At 52.6% G+C, this 26,531-nt stretch overlaps 8 protein-coding genes and 1 non-coding gene across 9 annotated transcripts; 7 read left to right on the top strand and 2 right to left on the bottom strand.

Moving 5' to 3' along the window:
* Positions 1 to 1,442: 1,442 nt before the first annotated feature.
* On the top strand, positions 1,443 to 4,464 carry V2A60_001491 (uncharacterized protein; the record flags this gene model as incomplete). The annotated part of the gene is made up of 3 exons (XM_083252851.1): positions 1,443 to 2,403; positions 2,453 to 2,550; positions 2,602 to 4,464. The coding sequence occupies 3 exons, from the start codon at positions 1,443 to 1,445 to the stop codon at positions 4,462 to 4,464; spliced, it is 2,922 nt and encodes a 973-aa protein (XP_083108977.1).
* A 340-nt stretch (positions 4,465 to 4,804) lies between these two features.
* Positions 4,805 to 6,301, top strand: V2A60_001490 (WD40-repeat-containing domain protein; the record flags this gene model as incomplete). Its single annotated transcript, XM_083252850.1, has 1 exon — positions 4,805 to 6,301. The coding sequence occupies one exon, from the start codon at positions 4,805 to 4,807 to the stop codon at positions 6,299 to 6,301; it is 1,497 nt and encodes a 498-aa protein (XP_083108976.1).
* A 2,109-nt stretch (positions 6,302 to 8,410) lies between these two features.
* Positions 8,411 to 9,349, bottom strand: V2A60_001489 (SDR family oxidoreductase; the record flags this gene model as incomplete). Its single annotated transcript, XM_083252849.1, has 1 exon — positions 8,411 to 9,349. One exon carries the CDS (start codon positions 9,347 to 9,349, stop codon positions 8,411 to 8,413), a length of 939 nt encoding a protein of 312 aa, XP_083108975.1.
* Positions 9,350 to 10,699: 1,350 nt separating this feature from the next.
* Positions 10,700 to 11,341, top strand: V2A60_001488 (uncharacterized protein; the record flags this gene model as incomplete). Its single annotated transcript, XM_083252848.1, has 1 exon — positions 10,700 to 11,341. The coding sequence occupies one exon, from the start codon at positions 10,700 to 10,702 to the stop codon at positions 11,339 to 11,341; it is 642 nt and encodes a 213-aa protein (XP_083108974.1).
* Positions 11,342 to 11,461: 120 nt separating this feature from the next.
* On the top strand, positions 11,462 to 11,549 carry V2A60_001487. Its single transcript has one exon. It is a non-coding gene; the product is annotated as a tRNA-Tyr (tRNA).
* An 835-nt stretch (positions 11,550 to 12,384) lies between these two features.
* Positions 12,385 to 13,524, bottom strand: V2A60_001486 (ankyrin repeat domain-containing protein; the record flags this gene model as incomplete). Its single annotated transcript, XM_083252847.1, has 1 exon — positions 12,385 to 13,524. One exon carries the CDS (start codon positions 13,522 to 13,524, stop codon positions 12,385 to 12,387), a length of 1,140 nt encoding a protein of 379 aa, XP_083108973.1.
* Positions 13,525 to 14,814: 1,290 nt separating this feature from the next.
* Positions 14,815 to 20,112, top strand: V2A60_001485 (uncharacterized protein; the record flags this gene model as incomplete). The annotated part of the gene is made up of 5 exons (XM_083252846.1): positions 14,815 to 15,882; positions 17,802 to 18,023; positions 18,080 to 18,257; positions 18,309 to 19,457; positions 19,520 to 20,112. 5 exons carry the CDS (start codon positions 14,815 to 14,817, stop codon positions 20,110 to 20,112), a joined length of 3,210 nt encoding a protein of 1,069 aa, XP_083108972.1.
* Positions 20,113 to 20,858: 746 nt separating this feature from the next.
* V2A60_001484 (DUF4246 domain-containing protein) lies at positions 20,859 to 22,713 on the top strand (the record flags this gene model as incomplete). Its single annotated transcript, XM_083252845.1, has 2 exons — positions 20,859 to 21,104; positions 21,178 to 22,713. The coding sequence occupies 2 exons, from the start codon at positions 20,859 to 20,861 to the stop codon at positions 22,711 to 22,713; spliced, it is 1,782 nt and encodes a 593-aa protein (XP_083108971.1).
* Positions 22,714 to 23,220: 507 nt separating this feature from the next.
* V2A60_001483 (uncharacterized protein) lies at positions 23,221 to 24,757 on the top strand (the record flags this gene model as incomplete). The annotated part of the gene is made up of 2 exons (XM_083252844.1): positions 23,221 to 24,438; positions 24,494 to 24,757. The coding sequence occupies 2 exons, from the start codon at positions 23,221 to 23,223 to the stop codon at positions 24,755 to 24,757; spliced, it is 1,482 nt and encodes a 493-aa protein (XP_083108970.1).
* Positions 24,758 to 26,531: the final 1,774 nt, after the last annotated feature.

The following is a 26,531-nucleotide window of genomic DNA, read 5'->3' as shown; positions in this document are numbered from 1 at the left end:
GGGCTAATAATCGGCATCTCGCTAAAACCTGCAGGCACAGTAATGCAGAGGAGCTTCTCTCTCTCTGTTTCGCCGCTGACCTACATCATGACCCAGGGAACAGGAAACAACATAAGCGCTCGATTACATCATAGGTGGCCCTTCAAAGAAGGCGCGCCACATTCTCACCGACCTGGGCTACAAGCTCAGGCCATTTCAGTACCCATCGCGAGCTACTTGAAACGAGCTCCAAGCCGTTGCCACGATCATCTCGAGCCTGTTGGGGAAGGGTTTGTTTACCTAGGACGCTAGCAGATTCTACGCCGAACGGCTTGGACCACATGCCACAGACATCGATGCCTGGTACGTGTATGTTGTGGGAAGATCGGCGGTGTGAGTGCGAAGAGGCTGAGAGACAGTTGAAAAGAGGGCCTAGAACTAATTGATCTGGATCCCAGCCTTGGGCTCTTGTTTGTTTCTGTCATCAATTTTTTTTCTTTTGCCAAAAAAAAAAAAAGACTGAGGTCAAAACAGGCGGGGAAGATCATGGGTAACAAGAAGCCGAATCCTGTGCGATGAGCAACTTTGCCAAGAAATCTTGCTCCTGGTTGCAAGAACCTTTTAGCTTGTTGACATGCTTGTTTTACGATTCATGTTTAGATGGCGCGTGCCACCGGAGATGCTGCTGCTGCTGCTGCTCTTGTGCTTGTCAAGACATGGGACGACACCTGTACGGAGTACAGTACAGTGCGTACGGCTTACATGTTTGGTGGGATGCCTGTCCTGCCCACTGTCCAAGAGTGGCGGTGCTCCTGTGGCTGGTGTAGAGCCATTGATGCGTCACAGCACAATGATGGGCTGCATTTATTTATTCTCTCTGAAATACACGATACCAGAGAACCCGTCTTTGTAGAACGAAAACCGGAGCCTGGATAAATAGAGATGTATCTATTGTTGTTCTCACCACCTACGATCTACGTCGCAGCCCTTCCATTACCCGACAATCCCCCGTAGCCACCTTCGCCAAGCCTGACACCAGTGCACCGCCGAGCAGCCACTGTGAGGCTGAGTCGCCATCGGCATGTGGTGGTCTGTCTGAGCATCATCAGCACGCATTATTTCCACGACAATTTACCCCTTGCCAGACGGCTCTCCTCAATACTCTCGCTCCCAACCCGGGAATTCGATACCTACGATCTAGATCCACCAGCAGCATCCTCTGCTGTATCTTGAAACCACCCCGAGCTCCTCCAATTCCTCTATCCTGTTCCAATGATTGCGTTCTGAGCCAACGATCACGACTCCTCCCCCCCTCCCCCCCCCGACGACCCTCGATCACGCACCCTCCCTGGCCCACCTCCGACGTTTCAAACCCCTCGGCCGATCTTTGCTCTCGCTCTCCAAACCAATCAACAAACAAAACAAGCAGCCACCAATACATACCGCTGCACAGCGCGCGCGCGATGGCTTCCTACGGCCAGCAAATGCCCCAGCGCCACGCATCTCAGCAGCAGGGCTACGCCGTCCACCCTGGCGCTGTCGTCGCCGCTCCGGCTGCTGTCGCGCCGCCGGGCCACGGCTACCGCCCCGGAGGCGGCGGCGGCGGCGGTGCTCCCGCGGGCACGTTCGCGCCGGGCACCAAGATCCAGGTCGGCAGCCACCGCGTCGTGATCCAAAAGTATCTCTCTGAAGGTGGCTTCGCCCACGTCTACCTGGTCAAGCTCCCCGCGGCCGTCGAGGGCACCGATCTCGCCGTCCTCAAGCGCGTCGCGGTCCCGGATAAGGAGAGCCTGCGCGCCATGCGCACAGAGGTCGAGACCATGAAGCGGCTCAAGGGTCATCGCCCCATTGTCGCCTACATGGACTCGCACGCCTCGGAGCTGCGCGGCGGCGGCTACGAGGTCTTCCTGCTCATGGAGTTTTGTGACGGCGGAGGCCTCATCGACTTCATGAACACGCGCCTGCAGCACCGCCTGACCGAGCCCGAGATCCTCAACATCTTTGCCGACATTGCCGAGGGCGTCGCCTGCATGCACTACCTCAAGCCCCCGCTGCTGCACCGCGACATCAAGGTCGAGAACGTCCTCATCACCACCCGCTCTGGGGGCCGCCGCTTCATGCTCTGCGATTTCGGCTCGGCTGCCCCGCCGCGGCCCGCGCCCACCTCGGTCGTCGAGTGTCGCTTGATGGACGAGGATGTGCAGAAGCATACAACCCTTCAATACCGAAGCCCCGAAATGGTTGACGTATACCGAAAGCAACCGCTCAACGAAAAGGCCGACATTTGGGCCCTCGGCGTCTTTCTATACAAGCTTTGCTATTATACAACACCGTTCGAGGACCAGGGCCAGCTTGCGATTCTGAATGCGAGCTATAGGTTTCCCAGTCACCCCAACTTTTCAGACAAGCTCAAGAGACTTATTGGTACATGTGATTCTTCCGCTGTGCAATAGCCCAACGCTGACTTCTGTAGCCTCTATGCTTCGAGAAGACCTAAATGCGCGACCAAATATCTACCAAGTAGTGGCGGAGGCCTGCACCATGCAGGGCCGCAAAATTCCGATTCCTGATGTGAGTTGTTGAAATTGGACAGGGTGCCTTACAACTCAGCTAACAATCTAGATCTACTCTGGACGTTCCGAATCGGCATCACCCTCCAAGACGAGTCGCGATTCGCACCGAGAAGCACCGAAGCCAGTAGTTGGCGTGTCAGTATCCGCGCCGGTTCAAAAGCAGGAGAAGCTACCCGATGTTACACCTATGCGCCGTGGGCGACCAACAGCCTCGCCTGCGCCGTCCCAGCCGACTGCATCCAACCGAGTGACAGACGGGGACCCATTTGCCGCGCTGGATGGAAAATCCGGTCCCAGCCCCAAGGAATCTGCTTCTGACGACATTTCAGATCGATTTCCTAGTCTGAATCAATTTTCATTGCTTCATCATAAGGGAAACAAGTTTGATTTTGACCCTCAGAGCCCAACAATGCCGAAACCGACGGTGGCCCCCAAAGTAAATATGGCCGACAAGCTGGCAGACTCAGCCTTTGCTGCATCTAGACAAGCTGCCCCTGTGCCCATAGTGACAGAGCGACCTCACTCTGTCACCCCAGCTGCGACAAAAGCATTTACTCCCCCACTATCGACTCCTTCAGCATCCATTCAACAGTCGACATCCCAGCCAGTCAGTGCTCGGCCTGTGTCTATTCAACCGCTCCCAGTATCGACAACCGCGTCTCGCTATGTATCAACCGGCACGATGACTTCTGACTCGATCTCCGAACAAACCCGGAGCGGTCTGGCAGCTCCGGTTCAGCCATCTCTACAAAAGCCGATCACGCGATCGGCTTCTGTTGCTGTTCGCCCGACTCCTCCTGCTACTTCTGTCCAGGCTACCAGGTCGCAAGCTCGCCCAGCTACACCCGAAACACCAAAGTTTGAAAATGTGCGAGGTTACTCGGAATTTAAAGCGAGTCGACCACGGCCCGTGAGCACCAACTTTGACAGTCGACAGCAATATTTACCAGATCGGAGCAGAGTATCTACACAAAACACCCCATCATCGTTACGTGATGTACCCTATTATGCTCAAAACGAGGCTGGCCCTATTGCCGATCCCAAACGAAGCAGCAATCGCCTTGAGGCTAGTGATATCTCCATTGGACCTGGCGACAAGCTTCGAGATGGTGCATTCGGAAACGCTTTCAGCAAATTTGAGCCAAGTTCGGGTACGGCTGACAATACCAAGCCGCCAGCACCCTCCCGGATACCGCCAAGCGACCCGATCATACCCACGAAACAGGGCAACCAGAGCAGTGGCGAAGATGGTGATGAAGAGCTGACGCCAGAAATGCGCCGTGAGCGCGAGCGGCTTCAGTTGGAAGAGGAAGAGCAAAGGGTTGCCGCTGCGCAGTCTGAATACAGGCAGCGACTTATTGGCGCAGCACAAGGCAAAAAGCCTGCTCCCGGACCCAAGCCTAGTAGCATACAAGACAGGATGCAGGCCTATCTGGCAGAAGAACAGGCACCAAACAATGTGCCTCGCACGGCCGAAGGATACGGCAAGTATGCAGATGCTGCAACGGCTGCTAGCAAACCGAAGCCGCAGATCAAACGCAAACCGGTGCTTGATGGGGGCGTCGCCCGCTCAAACACCATGCCGCAAGCGACAGCGGCCGCGCCCAGAGCGGAGATTGCACCCGTTTCAAGCGCACCATCACTCACAAGCCTCAACAAGCCGACACCTCGACCGCCACCCAAAAAACCAGAGTACCTAAGCAGCATTCCCACAGGTGCCGGGGCTCGCGGCCGGTCGCTGTCACCCGTGAAGAATAGGTCGCAGAATCAGCCGGAGCAGCTGGTTGCGGAAGATTTTCCGGGCCAACCGGCGCTAGAATGGTCCGCGCAGGACAAGGAGGACTACATAGACGATTTCTCAAAGCGATTTCCCAGCCTCAGTGCGATCGAGGGAGGTGGTGGCCACAGATAGCGTTGGCATATGGCATAGCCGCGACCTTCGCACGCATGTAAGCGTATCAATGACTGCATGAATACACGATGGCATAGACTTTTTTTCCTTGTATTTTTCTCTTTCAATCCTTGGATCTGCATTCATTGATTTTCATGAATACTGGTAAGAAAACTCGTAACTCGGTACAGGTAACGCTGGTGGGGTACTTTACTGGATTGGCCCAAAGAGGCAATCGTATGTAGGTAGCTTATCTTATCAGTAGAATCCCCAAAACTTTTTTTCGTCAACATCGAGACAAGCCGCTTTTTCTCAGGCAGTTTTCCTCGCATTCTAGAGCAAAGTACTACAACACACAACAATGGCGAAAAGGAAGAGACAACAAGTCGTAGCTACTGAGGCTCCGTCTGCTACCGAGCAGACACAAAATAAAAAGGCAAAGGCCGCCCCGGCTGCTACAAAAAAGACAACAAAATCAACTGGTAGCGCCAATAGGTCTTGGCAGCCGGAGACTCTCCAGATTATTGCAGGCTCCTACGACCAAGTGCTGCACGGCATAACGGCTTCTCTGCACAGCAGCGCTGGATGCCAATTTGCTGATACCTTCCTCTTCAATGCGCACAGCTCAGCCATTCGCTGCGTGGCCGTCTCACCCGTGTCGGCCAAGATTCCCGGGCAAACGCAGAAGGTGCTCCTCGCGACCGGCAGCACTGACGAGCGCATCCACGTCTACAACCTTTCCGCACACCCGCCGCCACAGGATAAGAAGAGCCGAGAGCTGCTAGCCAAGGTGGCGCCACGACCGATCCTCGAGAACCCAAAGAACAGAGAGGTGGGCACGCTTCTACACCATGCGTCGACGGTGACTGCACTGCGATTCCCGACGCGCGCCAAGCTCCTGTCGGCGAGCGAGGACTCGACGATTGCGGTCACACGGTCTCGGGACTGGTCAGTACTGAGCACGGTCAAGGCACCGATCCCCAAGGCATTTGGGCGGCCCAGCGGCGACACGGCGCCGTTTGGCGGCACACCGTCCGGCGTCAACGACTTCTCCATCCACCCGAGCATGAAGCTCATGATTAGCGTTAGCAAGGGCGAGCGCTGCATGCGGTTGTGGAACCTAGTGACGGGAAAAAAGGCTGGCGTTCTCAGCTTCACCAGAGACATGCTGGTGCAGGCCGGCGAGGGCAAGCACTCGAGCGGCGAGGGTCGTCGTGTGATTTGGGGTAGCGCCGATGGCGCCGATGAGTTTGCAGTGTCGTTTGAAAGGGATGTGATTGCGTTTGGCATGGATAGCGTGCCCAAGTGCCGCGTCATGCCGTTCAAGACCAAGATCCATCAAATCGCCTACGTCAGCCTGGGTAGCGTGGAGGACGACAATGGCGAAGAAACCCAGGGCGAATCCGTGATGGCCGTGTCCACCGAAGACGGCCGCGTGCTGTTTTTCTCGACCAAGACGGACGACTTGGTGGAACAGGAGAGAGAGAGCGAGGACGAGAAGAAGCTACCCCTCGCCAAGTTCCTCGGGCAGGTAGGGGGCAAGGAGGCCGGCGTCACGAGCCGTATCAAGGAGTTTGCGGTGCTCCGCAGCAACCTCAACACTGGTCTGCTATACGTCGCGGCGGCCGGCAGCGACGGCAAGGTGCGCGTGTGGAACGTCACAGACGGGGAGCTACGTGCGGGCAGTGGGAAGGAGATGGGCGAGCTTGCGGGTGTGTACGAGACGCATAATCGCATCACCTGCCTGGCAGCCTTTGTCATGGTCCCGCGACCTGATGATGCCGAGGATAGCGAGGAAGAGATTGACGACGAGGAAGATGTGGACGGCAGCGATGATAGCGAGGAGGAGAGCGAATGATCATTATTGTATATATTCTCTTATCGGTGGTCAAGAATGCAGGCTTATTGATGACCACCTCTCTGTGTAGTAACAGCTCTTCAATTTGAGACTGTAGATGATGAGTATGTCCATCTCCAGACTTTGACTGACTACACGCTCGGTGTGATAGACGGTATTCACCCTGTTTTCTTGCTGGCACAATGCGCGAATCCCCCGTACGTACTCCCGCGTAGCCGCGCATAACCCGATAAACCGGACAACCTGTTGGGGGCGTTGGAAAGCGTAACCCTAACCCCAAGCCTTTGCTGACCCTAACCCAAGCATCCGGGACTCAGGTAGGAAGGCGAATAAGCCTCACGCATATGTGCTGCTCATGCTGAAGTGATCGTCCACTTACTGCGCAGTCAACTTCTGGTCTGCCGCGCTGGTCCTGCACCGAGCTGCCCCAACCATTGCACGAAACTCACATTCACGTCGACCGCCATGTCCCCTCTCAAGCAGTCGTTGCAGTCGTCAAAGGTCACGTCGGGCCCGAGGCCCTGGACGAGCTGGTGCGGGTGGTCAAGCCGGGCGGTGTGTGCTGGCGGTGACGGTGCGGGACGTGGTGTGGACCAAGAATGGGTATGAGGATAAGGTGATGGGTCTGATTACGCGAGGCAAGACGCGTCTAACGACGGGAGACTTTGAAGTGCATTCAGTTGCAAGGGGCGTGGGTTTGGTCTTCGTGATTCTGCAGGTGACTACAGTGTTGGACGTTATCAGTGGAATCAAATGCGACCCTGTAAAGTCGAATCAATCTAGCGTCGCTAAATTAATCTCATTCACTAAAATTCCCGTGCAATGGTACATTCGCCGTGCCTCATGAGGTATTAGCAGTCTGGGATCGTATTTCTCATCAGACGAGGGCACAGCCGACTGTCTTGCGCTAAATGGCTTGCGTGCCGTACCAGTTCTATAGCTATGCTGTCAACAAGGGAACAACAGGCTGCCGTGCCTCCCAAAATGACTCTGGTTCATTATTATGAAGTGTGTTTACGCAAATATTTGGTTTCTGATAGTCAATTCCCCACAAGTGCAAGAATTTTGCATATATATTCTGTCTTACAGATACGACTTGTTCGCATGCCACTCACTACCCTGTGGTCACCTCGGCCTTATTGTCTAACTGACAGTGAGATACTGATTCGGCTGAGTGACTTATCTGACTCAGAAGCCCAATACGATGGATAAACTATAACACGGAAACTTTAATGCCTATTTACATAAATATAGCCAAATTAGTCTTAAAAGTGTTGAACGTGTTGAACGTGTTAGGACAAGCATTCAAGCTACTAGCAACACGGCTGCATAGAATTTCTCTGTTTAATGCGGTACCATGCAAACTTTCTATTTCCCGAAGCCTTTATTATTCATTTGCAACGAGACTTATTTGTCTCGCTCGTATCTATGTATGAGCGCCAAATATTATTCGTGCAGAATAGACCGCCTGCATTATCACATCTCAACAACAGCGCAAATCGAATAAACTCTTAAGAAAGCAAAAAAAGAAGGCAAAAAGTAATGTACAACACCCGGTGTTCGCTGGTCGTCACCGACCCAACTACTAATCTGGCGCTCAAGTGGTTATCGATCGGAGATCAGACGGGATCCAGATTTTTCACTCGGCTATGGTCGTACATGTCAAGATTGCGAGCTCAATTACATTATAACCCACTCCGCAGGATGTAATTGAGTGTCATCTACGGATATGCCCAGCCAGCTTCTGTCAGGTCTGTGCTAGTGTTGCGTTCTCTGGTAAGCAACGCCAACACGGACGCACAAAGATTGGGCAGAAGGCCCGGGTTAGAGATTTCAAGCAGCAAATACAATTACTCTAGGCATGAGACCCGGGCCCGGTCGAAGAGGTGATAGTCTTATGACTCAAGCTATGCGAAAATCAGCGCCTGTATTATTCCAGGCGGCCGGCCGCACAATGGGCCGCCAGAGTGATAATCGAGCAGGGAGACGTTTCTTAGTAAAACATATGCACTGCGGAAACTGTATACGAATCCTCGGAACGTTGAAATTTTTTGGATTCTATTGAGCTATCCGAAAAGAAAACATCCTAAAATATAATAATAGACTGTGTTAATGAGCAGTTTCAGCAGCTTGTGCTTTGGCCCATGCCACGGTACCCTTGACACTCTCAAGCACAGTGCCGTGAGCCGGGGCCCAGCCTAGCTGTTCCCTGGTCATCTTGCTCGAGGCAGGGTTGTCGGCTGTAATGGCAAAGAGGAACCAATTAAAGTGCTCTTGTGCCTCAGTATCTGGGATGGACTTTACCGGCACGCCAAGTTCCTCCCCGACCTTGGTGACAATATCCTTGACAGCAACGCCCTCCTGGGCAACAGCATGGAAGATGGATCCGGGGATAGCCTTTTCCATGGCCAGACGATATAGAATAGCGGCATCTAGCACATGTCCAGCGCTCCATCGGTTCTGGCCGTCACCAACGTAAGCAGCTACACCCTTCTGCAGCACATTCTGGACGAGCATGCCCGTGAAACCAGACGATCCGTTGCCGTGTGTGGTAGGTGGCAAGCGGATTACGCTCGTTCGAACGCCCTTCTTTGCAAAGTCCAGGCAGACGGGCTCTGAAGCGGCCCGCGTGAGAGCAATGGCGTTGCTTGCGTCTGCCACGTAGTCCTCGTGGCCAAGCTGACCTTGCTTTAGCATCATGGTGCCAGATGTCACCACCAGAGCGCGGGGCTTGCCAGCGGCGACAGCGTCAGCCAGAACCTCTCCGAGAGCAGTGATGGCAGCACGATCTTTGGCGCAGCATTCCTCAAATTTGGTAAAATCGTGAACAAAGGCAAGATGCAAGACAGCATCGCAGTCAGCGGCACCCCTGCGGAGGATATCAAGCTCTTCAATGGTGCCGCGAAGAGACTCGGCGCCCAGATTTTTGAGCTGCTCAGCGCCCTTGTCACTGCGGGTGAGGCCGAGAACAGTATGCCCATTCGCGAGCAATTCTTTGACGACAGCGGTGCCGACGAAGCCCGTTGAGCCGGTGACGAAAGCACGCATCTTGTCTATTGATGATTGAAGCTTTAATGCAGAGAGATGACAAAGTGGTGGGTTGATGTGAGTGCTGACTATTGATGTGAAGTGAGTAGAATGAATTGATGATAGAATTGTAACACCTCGACCTGGGATAGCCTGCAACTATATAGTTGGGAGTAAATTCATGAGCACCGCTTGTTTCTAGGTTCACGCGGGGATATGTGGTAGCCAGATGAGCGACATTCTTTGTTGGCTGTTGCCGTAAGTACTTGGAAGGCCAATCATCAAGTCTCATAGCCGATCCTCGGCCGAGGAGTTCCCGTCTCATTCTCACGGACATTACGGCCAACAGTGCAGAATCCTTGGTAATCCCATGTCGATAGTTCTGGAATCCATCTCAAGAACTATGAAATCGTCGGGATCACTTTAATAACAAATCCATGATATTTTAACAATAGCCAATCAGAGGCCCCTCTATCCGGCAGCGAGGTTAGTGTGGCCATTGCACTAATCGGAGATAGATGCAAGTAAACTCCGCCGGCTTGCCCGAGTGGGGAGAACAACGGCGACGACCAGGCTGAACCACCGTCATCTCGAATACTCCTTCATATTCCTTGGCTACTGAGCGCAGCGCGTCCGAGTTTTTGTTGCGCTGCTTGTCACCCGCTCTTCGCTCTCCCGGAGACAGCTCCCGTCCGACACCCGAGATGATGGACCTCAGCACTAACACGGCTGCAACTAGACCCAAAGGGCGGCAGCGGAGGTCGAGGTACGGCTGCCGCAATTGCAAGATACGAAAAGTAAAGGTGAGTCAATATGCGCCGAAGCCCTCGGAGAATTTGTTGCTGAAGGTGAATTCAAGTGTGATGAAACCAAGCCACACTGCAAAAAGTGTAGTGTTTATGGCGTGTTGTGCAATTTCGAGTACAATGTCCGCGATCTCCAAAGCATCACTGAAGGAAGGAGTGAGAGAGCTTCAACCAGAGTCAAATTGATGCAAATCCGTCCCGTTATAAGTGAAGCTATATGGTCTTCGGACGGATCGACACAATTTATTCTGGACCATCATGACCAGGCATTGTTCAAGCGATATCGCGACCGGACAATTTTTACAATTGGCGGCATGCCAATGGTGGACACTTACGGTAAACATACCTTGCGGGCCGCTTTTCAGGTAAGAAATTTTGTAGCAGCATTGCTGTTCCAAAGAAATGAATAAATTTCAGCTCATCGGGTCTGCAGTATCCCTGTCTGATGCATGGCATGCTGGCGGTCGCGGCAGTCCATGACCGGTATCTTGGACTGGCAGGTTCGAGTCGACGCACATTGCGAGAACTCAATCATTGGTTGCAATGTACTGTTCTCTTTGCCAAGATGCTAGGTGGTACGATTAAGGAGGAGCACAAAGATCCCTGCTGGGCAACTGCCAGCACCCTGGGCATATTGACATTTTCGTCCATAGACTTGGATATGATAACTAGACACCCCTGGCCGCTTGGACCGGAAGACTCGTCAGATCTAGAGTGGCTGCGTCTCGGCGCAGGAAAGATGAAGCTGTGGCAGCTGCTCAACCCTCTCCGTCCGCAGAGCGCGTTCAAGCCAATGGCGCACGTCCTGGCGCGCATCAGCGAGCCGCTCCCTGAGAGGGGCGTCGATGGTGTCCCGCCAGACCTGGCCGCGTTCTGCGGCATGGATGAGGGTTCAACCGCCGATAACAATGCGTACCATGTTATTGCCCACGGTCTGTCGCAACTCGAGAAAGTGGACGATATGCAGGAAGCGTACGCCTCGGCGCTGCGGGTGTCCGGGCATATGAACGGCAAGTTTGAGGCACTGCTCCGCCAAAAGGACCTCACGGCGCTGGTGCTGCTGTGTCTGTGGTACGAAAAGGCACGAAAGACGAAATGGTGGATAGAGATGCGCGCACAGTACGAGCATCCGGCGATCCGGAGCTACATCGATCAGCACCACGGCGGGCGCGCTGCTGTCAAAAGACTGCTCTACCCTCGAAAATAATTGAAAGATGTTGCAAGGTCGCCGTAGTCATAGGTAGAAGTGGCTGGAAACGTGTTATGGAGAGCATGAAATGTGTGCTAGAAGACCTCTATATAGACAAATAAGGAGGCCAGAATTCAACTCTGAGTGGTCTAGTTGGTTCATGGCGTTCGACTGTAATTGAATAATTGTCATCGAAAAGTCGGCGGTTCGACTCCGTCCTCGGAGATTTTTTTGCCTTTTTTTTTGCTTGGGCAATTAGTGGGGACGGCTAATTGAGTAACTACTGGTAAGTAGCTGGCTGGCAAAGAGTCAACTAATTTTGGCGCTCATCGTTGATGAGCTCGTTTTTTCCTTCAGGTGTGTTCGCTAAAACCTTCTGAAGACAGGGATCCGTCCAAGATGTCCAAGCGTCCATCAGCAGCAAACCATCGAGATACCAGCCCAGTGGCCGTCATTTCTCCCTCCATTCCACGTTCTTGGCATCGCCACTTCATTAGGTTGAACTTACCCGTCTGTGAGAGAGCCCAGTCTCGTCACACATCGACTACTGCTGCTCCTCATTGAAAGTAAGCGAGGAAGCAGGCGTTCCATCACCACGCAGTCTGCAAGGGGAAGCTCGCCAAGAAACTGGGCCAAATCGATTGCTACTGGTCATGCACACTGCCCGATTTATTCTCATGGGGGTCTTTCAACAGCCGCATTTGGCAATTCGTACGGCAAAGACTTTCTCTGCCTCTTTCTGTAAGATTGCGTGATGTTCGCACCTTTGTTTGCTGTCGCCTCGTGTAGTAGCATCATCGCATTCCCGCCTTGTATCAGTAAAGCCTCGTTGCATCCTGTTTGCATTAAATGATATGTGCTGGCGTCTTTCCCAAATAATGTTGAGCTTCCACACTGGGTAGTATAGCGGCGTGCCAATACCTTCACGGTTATTCGTCAGAGGCGCGTCTTCTTCAGGTTTCTCGGAATACGGGAAATACTGCGGTGTTGTCTCAGCTGCTATATTACCAGCCTTCGCTGCCCCAAACAGTAGCGAAGACCGAATATCCAGTCTTTTCATCTCAGATAGATAATCCCGTCTCTTTCAGATACTCTTGAAGTAGCCTCTTTGTCGTTTCATCACCATAAGACGCTGCATAGCTCAGTGGCGTTTCTTTATATCTATCCATCATCGTTGTGGCCGGCTCCTCCTGTTCTATGACGCACTGCAACATCGCATTCAATGCCGGCGTCCCCTTGGGGCCTTTTGACCTTCCCAGATGGTGGTCTACTTCCCACCTGGATTGAGTTAACAGTAATGCAGTTTGCAGTGGCGTGTGCCCGTTTTTATCTTGAAGAGTGATGCTTGCGCCGCCCTTCTCTCGTATGCGCTTCAAGACGGCATCAACGAGCGCGGCATCCTTCTTGTACACAGCCCAGTGCAGTATTGTATGGCCCTTATCGTCTACCTCGTCAATATCGGGGATGGTCTGGGCCAAAATCTCCGTCTGAGCGGTGCGCTCGCGTTTGAGCTCTTCTCTGTCCAGTAGAAACACCGCCGCTGCACGATACCCATTCGCCGCCGCCACATGCAATGCCGTATGGTCATCGTAATCTATCGCTGCAGCATCAGCCCATCGGATGATTACTTTCAAAGTCTCCACACATCCGCGACGAGCTGCCCAGTGCAACGGCGTCCAGCCCTTGCCATCACGATATTTGGCATCGGCGCCCTTGCGAAGAATGTATTCCGCTATAATGTGGTTCCCACTTCTTGCCGCATAGTGTAATGGGGTTCGTCCATTATAATCAGGCAAGGAAATGAGTTCTGGCGTGGAACATAGTGCTACCATTGAAGTGTTGCCCGTATCCACCGCATCGTGGAGGGCGGTTCGGCCGGTTATATCGTGTAGTTGCTTGTGTCTATTTAGAAAGACCTGTACCATATCCTGGTCCCCACGTAGCACCGCGTAGTATATCGCTGGCTTGCCTAGCCAATCCGTCGCCGTTATCTCGACATCTTGGTTTCCGAGTAAAGACTTCACAAACTCGTGCTTTCCCAGGATTGTGGCCCAGTGCAAGATTGTCCTACCGTGTTTGTCGGTCTTTCCGAGAGTTTCAGTTTCACTGAGATAACATTCATGATTCTCTGCAGCGGCAATCTGGCGCAAGTCGGTAGGTGGAGCGCTATCGCGTGCTCTGTTTCTCCATAGCAAAGGCATGCTTATGAGGGAAGTCTGAATGAAAACATGAGTTACAGAGAGTAACTGAAAATACGGCAAAGAAATTCTTCAAGACGGTTTTGAAAGAATGATGTAGAGCGTAAACACACAATACATATATGCCAGGCCCTCTTGGTCTGAAAAGGGTGGGAGAAGCTTGCAGCTGTATTACGGGCATCTACAATCTATTAATAGCTCATAATTTGGGTTATTGCTCCGATGGTGCGTACTTGCAGGTCCCACCATCCATTACTGAGTACCCAATCGACTGGTCAATCGACTGGTCCCCGGAATCGCTGATGATCAACCCTATACCACCTACCCCGCCACTCTATTGGATCGCAATTTCGAGAGTGCCTCGAGTTATATGAGGGATAAGGCACGATTTGGCTCGGACTAGGCTATTCAAGACAACCACGATGTCGCTCCGAGGGCAAGTGAATTGAGTCGTTCAGCTATACTTGTCGTCGTCCAATCAGCCGATGAGGCTGTTGTTGTTGTCGTTCGAATCACTGTGTGGCGTCGCTTTGTAGACAACGTTTATATGGCTAGCCGCCCAGGGCTCGGACAGCCTGCGACACGAGCCTGATGTGTCTGACTGTTTGGGCTGTCTGACATCCTGGGGTCGTCGGCTACTTACTCAGTAGCAGCATCGAGGACAAATGATTGCAAGGGATGGGTGGTGCAATGCCGCCATCACTGCAAGGTGGTGGGCCCTTGGACGTTCGGCATATGCAGTCATTCGTCCCTGAATATGCATGCGCCATTGGGCTGAAAAGTGTAGCATATGATGTCTCAAAATAATATTTTTGGCAGCTCAGCTCCTATGCAGGTCTACAAGATGCCACACCAAACAAGATCCAAGCTGTAGCATCAAATCGCCCCCATTCCGTGTATCCATATAGGCAGCTCCCCAACCCGCACAAGCTACTACTATTTATCCTACCGACGCAGACAAATTTGCTCCCAATTTTTCTTTTTTTTCCAATGTTCAAACATTTGCTACTGGCATCGTTTCTGCCTGTGCTGACGGCAGCTCGCAACTGTTCTGCCCCCGCTTACACCAACGAGGCAGTCGGCTGGCAATCTGGCGGCTGCTATCGGGGCACTTGGACAATCATCAGTTCCTGCTTGGCGACTATTGTCGCCTGCACATGGACCATTCAGCACCTGAATATCCCGGCTAGGACGGATGGCGCTTGGGTAACGTTCAGACGGAAATTCAAATGGATGGTGATAACTGTGCTGTTCCCAGAGGTCATCCTGGTGCACGCTGGGTTTCAATTTCGAATGGCGTGGAGAGCCCTGAAAGCTATTGAAGAGAGTCACAGACCCGTACAGTGGCCGTGGTACAAAAGGCTGTGGAAGTCGCTACGACGGAGGATAGTTGGCAAGTCCAAAGATGCCGACGAGGAGCGCGGTAAGGAGCCGCTCAAGGCTCCAGATCACTCGAACAAATGGACAATGACACACTGTTACTATGCCAATATGGGTGGATTTGTATACATCAAGGGCGGCAAGAAAGTCCGTCTTACTGCGGACGAGCCTGCTGCTCCGCCATTCGTGCAGCAGCATCGTCCAGAAATTTTTAAGGAGGATATCCAAGATAAAAGCAAACAGGACTGGCTAGCAAAGACCTGGGCGGGTTTCCAAATCTTGCAGCTGATTCTGTCTGTCGTTACACGCTCCATCCAGCACGTACGCTTCTCACAGCTCGAAATGGTCACCCTCTCGTTCGCAGTTTGTGGTGTGTTGATCTACATCACGAACATTCATAAACCTCAAAATGTCGGTAGGGACACGCAGATCAAAACTGAAATTGCCAGTTCCAAAGGCTCAAAGGATTCGTTCTCTATCACTCCGACGCATGACAGCTTATGGGCAATTTTACGCAACAAACGTAACCACGACGTTGACAACAATAATTCAGAGCAGTATGCGCCACGGATACCAAACGACAGTATCCCATTCAATGAAAGCAATCATATCGTTCATCCAGTCGTGTATCTTCTGGCGGGGTCTTCTGCCCTTTTCGGGCTGATTCATGCTATCGCCTGGTCCTTTGAGTTTCCTACGCCTCAGGAGAAGCTCCTCTGGCGGATAGCGACGGGAATCTCAGCAGTGAGCCCTGTCTTGGGCCTACTAGCGATCCCAATAGTGCAGTTAACTAGGTCTGCTGGGGACCCCGAACTATTCGTGGGGAAATGTCTGAGGCTCCTGCAACAGTATCGCTGGCATCACCCTGGCCAATACCACGTCAGCGAGTCAATTGCAAATCTAGAAGAAGTCTTGAAGGGCCTGCTCTTGTCTGATGAGATCCCTAAGCTGCAGTACTCCCAAATACTCATGATTGAATCGGTAGGTATCGGCCCCTTTCTGCTGGATCTTGAGAACTTCTTACTCTTGAGAGGTCCATATAAGGAACTGTACAAGAGGCCACAAAATCAACGCGCCGGAGACAACGGCGAACCTCATGCGTCTAGTACTATCAGATTAGACCTGCATGATGACAAGCAGTTTACCGGCGACTTTATCGGCCTCGTTGAAGCCTTCCGCTCTCCTGATGCGAAAAAACTAAGGGACGAAGCTCGAACTGACCAGTGGCCAAGAAAAACAATATTCCCAGCTATATCAAATCGTCTAATTTTGTACGGAACAAGTATCATGTACTGTATTTCTCGTTTTGTTTTGCTTGGGATCGCATTCTCGAGTATCCGCAAGATGCCTGGCACAGTATATGTCGAGACAGATTGGACGGGACATCTGCCGTTTTTTGGGGCTAAAGGTTGATGGAACCGCATCAATTAAGATGAAGGGTACGAAAGAAGCCTATGCAACTTTTTGAACCAACGAATGAGCCAGTCCAGGTGATAAAAGCCTACATATGGCATGTGATATCATGATGGCGGCTGGGTGTTGGTCGTCACCACGGCAGCATGAAATCATGACCATTTACGACGCTAAATTATAGATCCTTAATAACATGAATCCTACATCTCATCCCACAAAAGCAACCTTCAGATACACCCAGAGGCATTAAGTAATATTGTTAAGCGCTCTCTTAACCAACTATCGCCCAGACTATGTTAGTATATAGGGCAAAATTGCTCACTAGATTGGCATGTACGACCATAGCCGAGTGAAAAATCTGGATCCCGTCTGATCTCCGATCGATAACCACTTGAGCGCCAGATTAGTAGTTGGGTCGGTGACGACCAGCGAACACCGGGTGTTGTACATTTTTTATCTTTTTTGTCTCCTAACGGGGGGGGGGGGGGGTTCTTCGTACTACCTCAAACGGTGCGTGGCTTCGAATCCCGGCAATTAGGTTGATAATTCAGGCCTCTGAGGTGCCATGTGTGCCGAACAGTATCACTTATGATATACTTTTTCCATGTATCTGGGTTGGGTCTGGAGCACCTTTGAGGGAGGGCGCCTAAAAAGATCTTTCTACGCTTGGCCGTGCCGTCTCCGTGTCCCGACCCGGGCGGCAGTACGGAGAGAGTATGAATTCAGGTCACTTTCACCCATATACTACGTTGTTCCTACTTCATTTTCCATCAGTAGGAGCAACGAGGGAACAATCTGCACACGGTAGTAGAACTCTATATGCATCATTCGAATTGTGGCCATTTCTCTGCTACACCTCGAGCTAGTCATTATCTATGCATGTGAGGGTCAATTATATGTGAAGCTCGAGGGCCCATGTTTCGTGACATGTGGTGAGCAAGCTACAGCACACACAGCAGGGCTAGAGTAATGGCATCCCGCCGCCACACTAGTTTCGTTATGTTCGAGTCAATGTCTGTAAGAATGCACTATGGCTAAATACCGTATGGCGTATTTCTCTATGGCGAAGCAAGAGCCGAAATTCAAAAGTCCCTGGTCGTAGTTCCGACCCATCGACAGCCTTGCCTTCAACGGCTAGCGTCCATGATCATGCACCCAAGCTGGGCGCAGGCCGATGTGCCGTTTATCCAGACAACACGCGTCACACACCTGCCCCGGGCAACAACATGCCTATTATGAATTCGTGCATCTGCATTGAAAAAAAAATCATAATGTAGATTTCAACGTAATGCTCCTTTTCCATTTCCATCGTGATAGCCTACACATTGGTCGCCAGTGATGCAGCCGTCTGAAGAGAAGATTGTAGAGTTTCTGAGCTTTGCGCCGGAGGCCGGGGAGGGCAATGCCTTTGTTTTCCTCGAGGCAAGATAGCTTCCAAGGCGCTGGTCGTCTCTTGGCACCACAGCACTAACGTTTCCGGCTTATAGGGCGCAAGTACGATGAAAGAGGCAGTCACTGCGTACTACGACAATCCCTACAGATACAGCAGTTCCGAAATAGCCAGCGACAAAAAGCGCACCAACGCGCCGCCAGCAGCTAGGTTGAGTAACAATGATCATTTACCTACATATGGGGCTGTAGAACAGTCGACAACACACAGCCATACCAATGCTGTGATGCAGGCAGCGACGTTGCGCGCCCAGGATGAGGTACTCCAAGGAGAAGCTCCAAGTGCAGATCGCAAGCTAATACTCTCCCGGTGCAGCAACAAATGCAGAATATGCTACAGAATGTCCAGTTCAGGTTCAAGTTGTATAATCCTGACCTGGAACCTGAGCATGAGCTTGACGCCTACTGCGGCTGTCTCGTGCATCAGTATAAGCGCAAGAAGTGGGAACGTCGCAAAGTGCAGACCATTTGGTCAAAAGCTGTCATGTATCCCGGTATTGACTCACCAAGCACCCACGATTTGAGACTTGCCGCCTGACATGCAGGCAAACTAGGTGAAAAGGCATACGACAATTTATACACGACCCAGCTGAATCTCTTCACCAATAATCCATATCGCTTCACCGTCGGCTCTCCATATTTCGGATATGGGAGGGATTATACCTATAGCCAAACTTGGGATCCGCCGCGACCCAGAGCGCATCTTTATACGGAGTACGTTCGAAAAACGATAGAGTTGAATGCGGTTCTCAACGTGAAAGCGCAGTTCGAAATCGACGCCAAGGAGCCTTCCGTGAGTATTTGGGAGGTGGACGATCTGGCCAAGGTAGCTGCCGAGCTGTGCCTAGAGAATAAAGGAAGGGAAGATAGAGCCACAGATGGCTCGCATATGAGCACGGAGAGAGTCTTAGACGGCGCGATGCACCAGCGGCCGCCGAATGCGGGCTCATCCAGTGCAAGCCGTCGATCATCTTGGTTCAAAAAAATGGTGTCGCGGAAGTCACTCGAAGAAAAGGAAGCAGAACGGCTCGAAAAGCTTAGCGCTCGCTACGGGACCTTGCGCAACTCAATCCTGCAGGAAGAGCACGCGCGCTGGCCATCGCAGAAGTGGCGGCAGCTGGTCACCGAGTATCAAGGAAAGGTCGGCATGACCCGCAAGATTGCCGAGCTCCGTGAAAAATTCCCCATCCAGTACCTGCATCTCCTCTGTGCGGGCTATTTCGAGCCCATTCCCGTGGCGTGGGCTGACCAGGCATCCAACCCTCTCAAGTTCAGGATCGAGGGTATCGAAGGATGGAGAGGAATCACGCCGACCTGGCGCGGATATGAGGATACCGCAGAGGAGCGACTGTACTGGGTATTGAATCACCGCGAGGGAATGGCAGGGCAGCGTTTGAAACCAGACATGATCTCAGCGCTGAACATGGCGCGGCAGAGAATGGCAAGCGCTGTAGAGCCGCCGCCTCAGTACTTTTCCGCGACAGATACATGCCATATCCAGCATACCTCGGAAGGCTACTCGAAGCAGGTTATGGCGCCGCCATTTCAAGCGTTTGATGCACCGGAGACGGTGGCAGATGACACCATGATTCTACTTGACGTGTCTGCATCCATGGACTTTGACCCTATGAGACCAAATTACAACGAGTATCTCATTACGGGGTACACCCGATCAACACAACCAAAAAATAGAGGTAAGCATCAACAGATCATGCTTCGGTATCAGCTCCTTTTGTCGCTAATATCACCACCATAGACGTCGCGAAAGCAATCATTCGCCGTTTCGTCGATGCCATGATCAATCACAGCCACGACGCTAGGGGCTACCAACTCACTACATTCGCCAATCACGCCACGTACATGGGCATCATCAACCATTCCAACTTCGAGTCGGTCTGGCGTAGCGTCGAGTTTGGCGGCGGCACGCGCGTCATGACCGGCTGGCAGCGGGTCAAGCGCCTGCACTTTGAGAAGCACCGCGAGTCGGCCACGTTCCACCCCGTGTACGGCTGGCAGGCGGGGCCGAAGACGCCCATGCTGAGGCTTCTCCTGCTTCTCGACGGCGAGGCGACGGACATGGACGAGTTCGAGCTGGACCTGCTCGGCAACTCGTGGGCGCATGTGACCATCTTCCTGATCGGTGTCGACGGCTGCCCGCACCACCACCGGCATGCCAACGAGCTGCAGCGCATCAGCGAGGTCAATCGCCACGTCTCGTTTGTGGATGCGGTGGGAAACATGCCGGAACGGCTCGTAACGCATGAGCTGCTCAAGAGGCATCTGGGGTACGAAGTATCCATGGTCGAGTTCGTGGAATTAGAGCAGCCACCCGCTTACACTGAGGTGTAATTCAAGTCGAAATCCGAGCATATCTGCCTTCAAAAATGTCAGGCTTGAATAGATGCGCAAATCACTTTCAGCTCTTCATAGTGCGGTCTGTCAGTATCTACCTGGCTGGAAAAGCCGATCCAGGTGATGGGAATCCGGGCAGTGTCATCTCGTGGAACATTCATCATGTAATGGTCAGAACAGCCTAGAATCCAGTCCACAAGCCGCTGGGCATTGTCTCTTTTTCTGAATCACCTCTGCATGCCGAGTGAGCAACTAACTTGTCTCGCTAGCTGGCCGCGTACAGTGCGGCCGTCCCAATTCGACTCACCAATCCGAGACATGACACCAGGAAGGGTCCTGACTCTGATAATGTGATACATGTATTTCAGATCGCGTATTCGAAAAATTGTCCCGCTGTCACAATGCCAATTTAAAAATATTGTGAATCTCTCGTGCTGTCAGGTCGCCTCCATAGGCTCCAAGTAGCCTTGCATGCCGCGAACCTCTTGGAAATCTCCTGGAATTCCGTCGAGTCACATAACATCGGAAAGTATGAATGAGGTCTGCTACCCCCACGATCCGACTCCGGAGCTCCCAGCCTTGGTTATCAGGAGCCTCGATCTGTGGGGCATAATAGTACAGGTGTGCTGGCGGCAGTGGCGGTGCTTGCTTTCAACATACCAAAACTGCCGGGCTCCAAAGCGGCAGGCAGATGGGATATGGAATCCGGTGCCTATCCAGGGCTTGGAAAGCCCCTTGAATATATGCCTATTTCTGGAAATAGGTTTCCTACTCTGCTTAGGGACGACTGGCGGGCTGCCACACTAACTATCCGCGAGCTGTTCATGCTCTGGTTCACCGAGCAGATCACTAACAAGCCAAACTGGCAGTCCAAAATTTTTGACAAGACGATTGTTTGCAAGTGGAGAGCTGAAGTCGATAATGTCGACTGGTTCAAGGCCATTGGTTACCATCACCAGTCTCCGTGCTCAGACGCCATGTGGAAATTTGTGCGTTTCGAGTGCTCCCGATCGCGGATGTCTTCGGCTTGTAGGAGTCTACTAACCAGAAACCTTGGTATAGATGATTGCAGAACTGAAAGACAAAGCAAAACTATACGAGGAAACAGGCATGATCCCAGTATTCGACACCTCAGCTGCCGTGATCAAGTCCGACATTGTCATCTCTGCCGAGTTGAAAGAGGAGTTGAAGGCTGCTGCCGCATCTTTAGAGCAGAACCCGGAAGCGGAAAAAGACTGGCAGCCTCGAAGTGACGAAAAAGTTCTCAACTTGGTTCATCCCTCACTCTGGCCTCTCGTCTATGGCCGTAGTCGCATTGTCTCTGACAAGCCCGTCACCTTGGAAAACTGTCTGCAAGACGCCGACGTCGGCGAAGTCATCTCTGCACCTGCTAGAAGCAATACAGAGCTATATGTCACACCACAGACAAGTCACACTAATGGGCAAAGTCCCTGGTCGCAACGCTTTCAATGGCTTCCTTGCGAGGTTGAGATTGACGGGTCTACACCGAAGATTGTCAGCTACATCAACAACCTACACCCTTCCACTCACCAAGGCCTTTACGGCGTAATTGAAAGACTTCTCGAGAATGTTCTACCGCTTTGGGATCTTGTCTACCGCTGGCCGACGGACTTTAGCCGACTTCGGATCCCGTGTCCTGGAGTAGGAAGACAATGTACCGTGCCGGAGATATGCACTGCGAAACGTCGCTATGGATGCCACAGGTCGTCACGTCCGCTGGAAGTCGGTGAAGAAAAGCGGCCGGGCTGGACGGAATACTTGAGCCTCGATGCCTATCACCCACTCGTAGTGAGAGACTCTGTTTGGTTTCACTCAACACACCCTTTTGTACAGCCAGAGCCGCATCCATATGAAGAAACCGACGTCATCAATGCTGGAAAGCTTCGGTACTTTAATTTCTTTCCCATGGGCGAGGCTGAGAGACCGGGGAGTCTTGGATGGCCGGTTGATCGTATTCAGGTAATTGTCAAGCTGGCAAATATTCATCTCTCCCCCGAAAAGCCGACGTATGACGGGGGTTCCTGGCACATTGAAGGCCAGCTGAATGAGCGCATCTGCGCGACGGCTATTTACTACTATGATTCGGAAAACATCACGCAGTCCCATCTTGCATTTCGCACGCGAGCAGATCGTGAGACGCTCATGACAGGCCTTAGCTATAGACAGGACGACTACGACTCCATCACGGCCACACTCGGCATCGACGCCAAGGGCGACACGCTACAAGCACTCGGCAAAGTGCTCACCCGCGAAGGCCGTCTGATCGCGTTCCCTAATTTATATCAGCACCGAGTCTCTCCATTTGAGTTGAAGGATAGATCGAAACCTGGGCATCGGAAAATATTAGCCTTGTTCCTCGTTGATCCCAAGATACCCGTCATTAGCACAGCCTGCGTACCTCCGCAGCAAGCGCATTGGTGGGCGAAACGTGATGATGATGATGCGCCCAACGGCTGGCCCATATCGCTCGAGGAGGCCCAAAAGACGAGGCTCGAGCTCATGGATGAGCGGACAACGATGGACGGAGCCGCAGATGAGGCTTTGCGGGAGGACCAGTGGAACTTTTGTGAGCACTGAAGACTTTGGCCTCTAGCCAGAGTTTTCCTGCTCGGGAGGTATAGATACATATTGCTGTATATATTTATACGTCGTGGACCAACTGCATATATTTTGCAATGTTTTTTGCTTCACAGCCAAAACTCGCTTGTTAATTGATAGCATTTTGGGTGCAGACTTGTGCTCGCGGCGTAATGGTGTAAGCCACTTTTAAGGCATTCCTCTCGGGGCACTTGAGACTTTTTTCTAGAAAAAAAAAAAAACTCTTGTTTCAGTTTCATTGCATTCTTGTATTATTCCCACTCCGTTGGAAATGTAAGCCTTCAGATTGATGCCTGTCAGTGACGTAGCGGCTCACCAGCATGCCAAGATGCCCCGCAGCCAAACTTTGGCGGGGGTGTGCTCAACACCAGGGTGTTGCATCCTTCTGTCCTGCATTAACAAATCTTTCTCGGTGGCTCTCTACTAAGTACGGCTACGGAAAACGGGGGTCTTTGTAGCCCTGTTCCATCTGTTTTTTTTTTCGAGATGCCATACCCGTTTGTGCTCCCGACAACATCGGCCTTTGCCTTCTCCAACGCCTTCGCCTGCGACTCGCACCCCTCGCTGCCCCTCAGCGCCAGCACCTACCGCGCCGTCGTCCGCGACACCCTCAAAAAGCACAAGCGTCTCAGCGCGGGTGCCCAGGCTTCCAACCTCGCCGAGGTCGTGTCCGGCATCGAAGCTTACCTGCCCCATCTTCTCGCCATTGACGCCGGCCTCGCGCAGCAGCAGCCGGTCGGCGCGACCAGCCAGCAGCTCGTCGCCGTCACATGCAAGAATGCACCGCTCATCGAGTGGCGGCCCACGCTCTCTGGTGAGATCGTGCCGGGACGGGAGCGCACGCGCATCAAGATTCTGAGCTTGGAGCACGAGGTCTTCTTCACGCTGTCGACGCTGGCGTTTGCGCAGGTCGCGACGGCGAGGGCCTGTCTGCAGCCGCTGTACTCGACAACGAGCGATGTTCTCGGCGCCCAGCAGCGCACAACGGCCATCACGACGGCGACGAAGTATCTGATGGAAGTTGCTTCCATATATGACTATCTTGGGAGGAGAAGCGAAACAAGTGCAGCTCCCCAGCAGCCGCCGCCCTGTGTTGACGTAAGTCCGTCGACGGCCAGAGCTCTATCATCTCTTGCGCTAGCGGAAGCCACTCTCCTCGCCATTCTCAAAGATGATCCATACCCGGCCGCTGTTGCGCAAGATCGCAATGTCAACGATACTGAATGGATGTACAAAGCGCCCGATATCCCCAAGGTGCGGGCCCATCTCTTTGCGCGCCTGGCCTTGGCAGCATCCGAACACGCTGCAAAAGCTCTCGCCTTGTGTCGGGGCTCTGTCGCCAAGCCAGGGGTGAATAGTAGGATAAGTCACCATCTGATCAAGTATATAGAAGACCTGCGACGCACGAGCCGCGCAAAGGCATGTCGTTTCTTTGGCATTGACGCAGAACTCGGAGGCGAGACGGCGGACGGCATCGGCTGGGCACAAGCCGGCCTGCAGGAGCTAGGCGTCGATATCTCGGAAAGGAATAAAAAGGGTGGCAGCAGCTCCGGTTTCAGCAGATTCAAAAAGGGGCTCAAAGAAAGGAGAGAAGATCGCAGGGTAGACGGCGATGGTTCTGCGTGGGGCTCCGATGCTGGCAAGCTCGAGGAGACGAGAATACTAGAGCTCCTAGACGCGAAATGGAGCAAGATGAACGACACGGTAAGGGTTTCTATTCACTGTCTGTCTTGTATCCGTGTGCTTATATCAGATGTAGATGAACACCAAGGCAGTTCCTCCTCCCGCCGCCTTGCTGCCAAAAATGCCTTCCGGGCGCGACATTCATACCATAAAACCATACGCACCTCCAACACTAGACCAGAATGCTCTAGATGCTATGAGAGCGCCGCCTGAGCGCGAGGATAATTTTGAGGGTGATCTGAGCTCCGACCCAGACGAATCAGGGCCATCAAACCCTCCAGGCGCTTTTCCGGCTGCAGAGTACTCTGGTGGTAGGGGGACAGGAAGCTCGTACTACTAAGCGTGCATGCAAACACAATCTACTTGGAAGGACTGAGACCCAAGACACCGTGCCAACATATCGAATCTAATATAGCGACAATATATAGTTCAAGCATTCAAGTATATATAGATGAATCAGCAGGTACTAGCCTGCCTATTACGGGTTGGGCTAGTACTTTATATCATTCAGATTCCCGCTGCCCGGCTCTTATACTTTGTTAATCGGAAGCGGAATTGGTCGCAAGAATTGTGAGAAGGGTTGTTGTTGAGGGGCATGGAGGCTTGGAAAAGGTCGGCCAAGGCTTGCAGTCAGGGATGCAGCTGGGCGCCGAGTTGTAAGCGACAGAGCAGCATGGGTCGAGTGAATGTCTGGAGACTTACCCGCCATACATCATTCCGCACTCGTTGATGTAATCGACGCAGACTGTGCGCGTGCGGCAGTCATCCACGGAGCTCGTGGTAGTGGGAGGGGCTGTGGTCGTGATGGTGGTGCTTGTTGTTGAAGGGCAAGGCGGTTTGGAGAAGGTCGGCCACGGCTTGCAGTCGGGCACACATCTGTTGCTTTTGTGTGAGCAAACATAAACATTCATCACTCTGCTATCACCAAAGACTTACCCGCCGTACCACATGCCGCATTCATTCACATAGTCGAGGCAGACGGTGCGTGTGCTACAATTGTCTTGAGTGGGCGTCGAGGTTGGAGGGTTGGTGGTGGTCGTTGTTGAAGGACAGGGGGGTTTGGAGAAGGTCGGCCACGGCTTGCAATCTGGCACACATCTTTTTTGTTTTTGGCGAGTTAGTGAATGGCCAAGGTGATAAATTGGTTTATTCGGAGACTTACCCGCCATACCATATCCCACATTCGTTGACATAGTCGAGGCAAACAGTGCGTGTGCTGCAGTTGTCTTGAGACGAGGTTGTCTGTGTGGTCGAAGGCGGGCTTGTAGTGGTGGGAGTAATAGTTACGATGGTGCAAGCACCGCCGTGATTCCCATTCGCTCGAGCGAGTGCCGCAAGAGCGAGGAAAGCAGAGACTTTTGTCATCATCGTCATTGGGGCGGTTATGTCCACGCGTGGTGCTATGCAGCAGGTCGGAAGTTGACTTGTTCACGTTCGTAACTGTAAACAAGAACCTTGAAAAAGTACGGGAGAATCATGCTACATTAAATACTAGACACGCGCCGCCCGTATTTAGCTCATCAGCCGCTCGCTTGTTGCACGCCTAGAGGGAAACATTCTTGGACGAGGCCTGGGCGCGAGCTCTTGGCAACCTGTCACAGCCAGAACAAACAGGCGGCGGAGTTGATCGCAATAGAGGCAAGGCACCAGCCCGATGGCTGGAATGCGCCATAAATTGCCCAAGTATACTCCGTATGCCGAAATCGAATAGTATGAGGAAGAAGTGGACAGGGTCGAGCCCACGGCCCCGGTCACCAGGCCAGTTCGAGTGGCGATGCGGCGACGGCTGCATCGCAAGCGTGGAGGCTAATGCAGCCAGCCTTACACTAAGGTAGGCCTTAATTTGCAAAGCAAGCCCCATGTTCTGGGAACACGAGCACGCCCATGACGTTGCTGGGGGTTAAAAAAAAACAAATTGATCGCGGGGGAGGCGAGATGGCTCCGAAAAGGCTGCAAAGTATCCCGTATTCCTGAATCCTACCTATCGAGCATGCAGAGAGGCCTGTGCTGGCCGCGAGCGCTGGACGAGGCTTGAGAGAAGGAGGATAATTATACGTTAAAGCTGCTCCTGGGCTGAATAGGTCCCGGTCATGGCGTCGCTGCCGCGTCTCTTC

Source organism: Cordyceps javanica, chromosome 1 (assembly GCF_051103115.1).
Source record: "Cordyceps javanica chromosome 1, complete sequence".
Lineage (NCBI taxonomy): Eukaryota > Fungi > Ascomycota > Sordariomycetes > Hypocreales > Cordycipitaceae > Cordyceps > Cordyceps javanica.
This window is presented reverse-complemented; position numbering and strand designations above follow the sequence as displayed.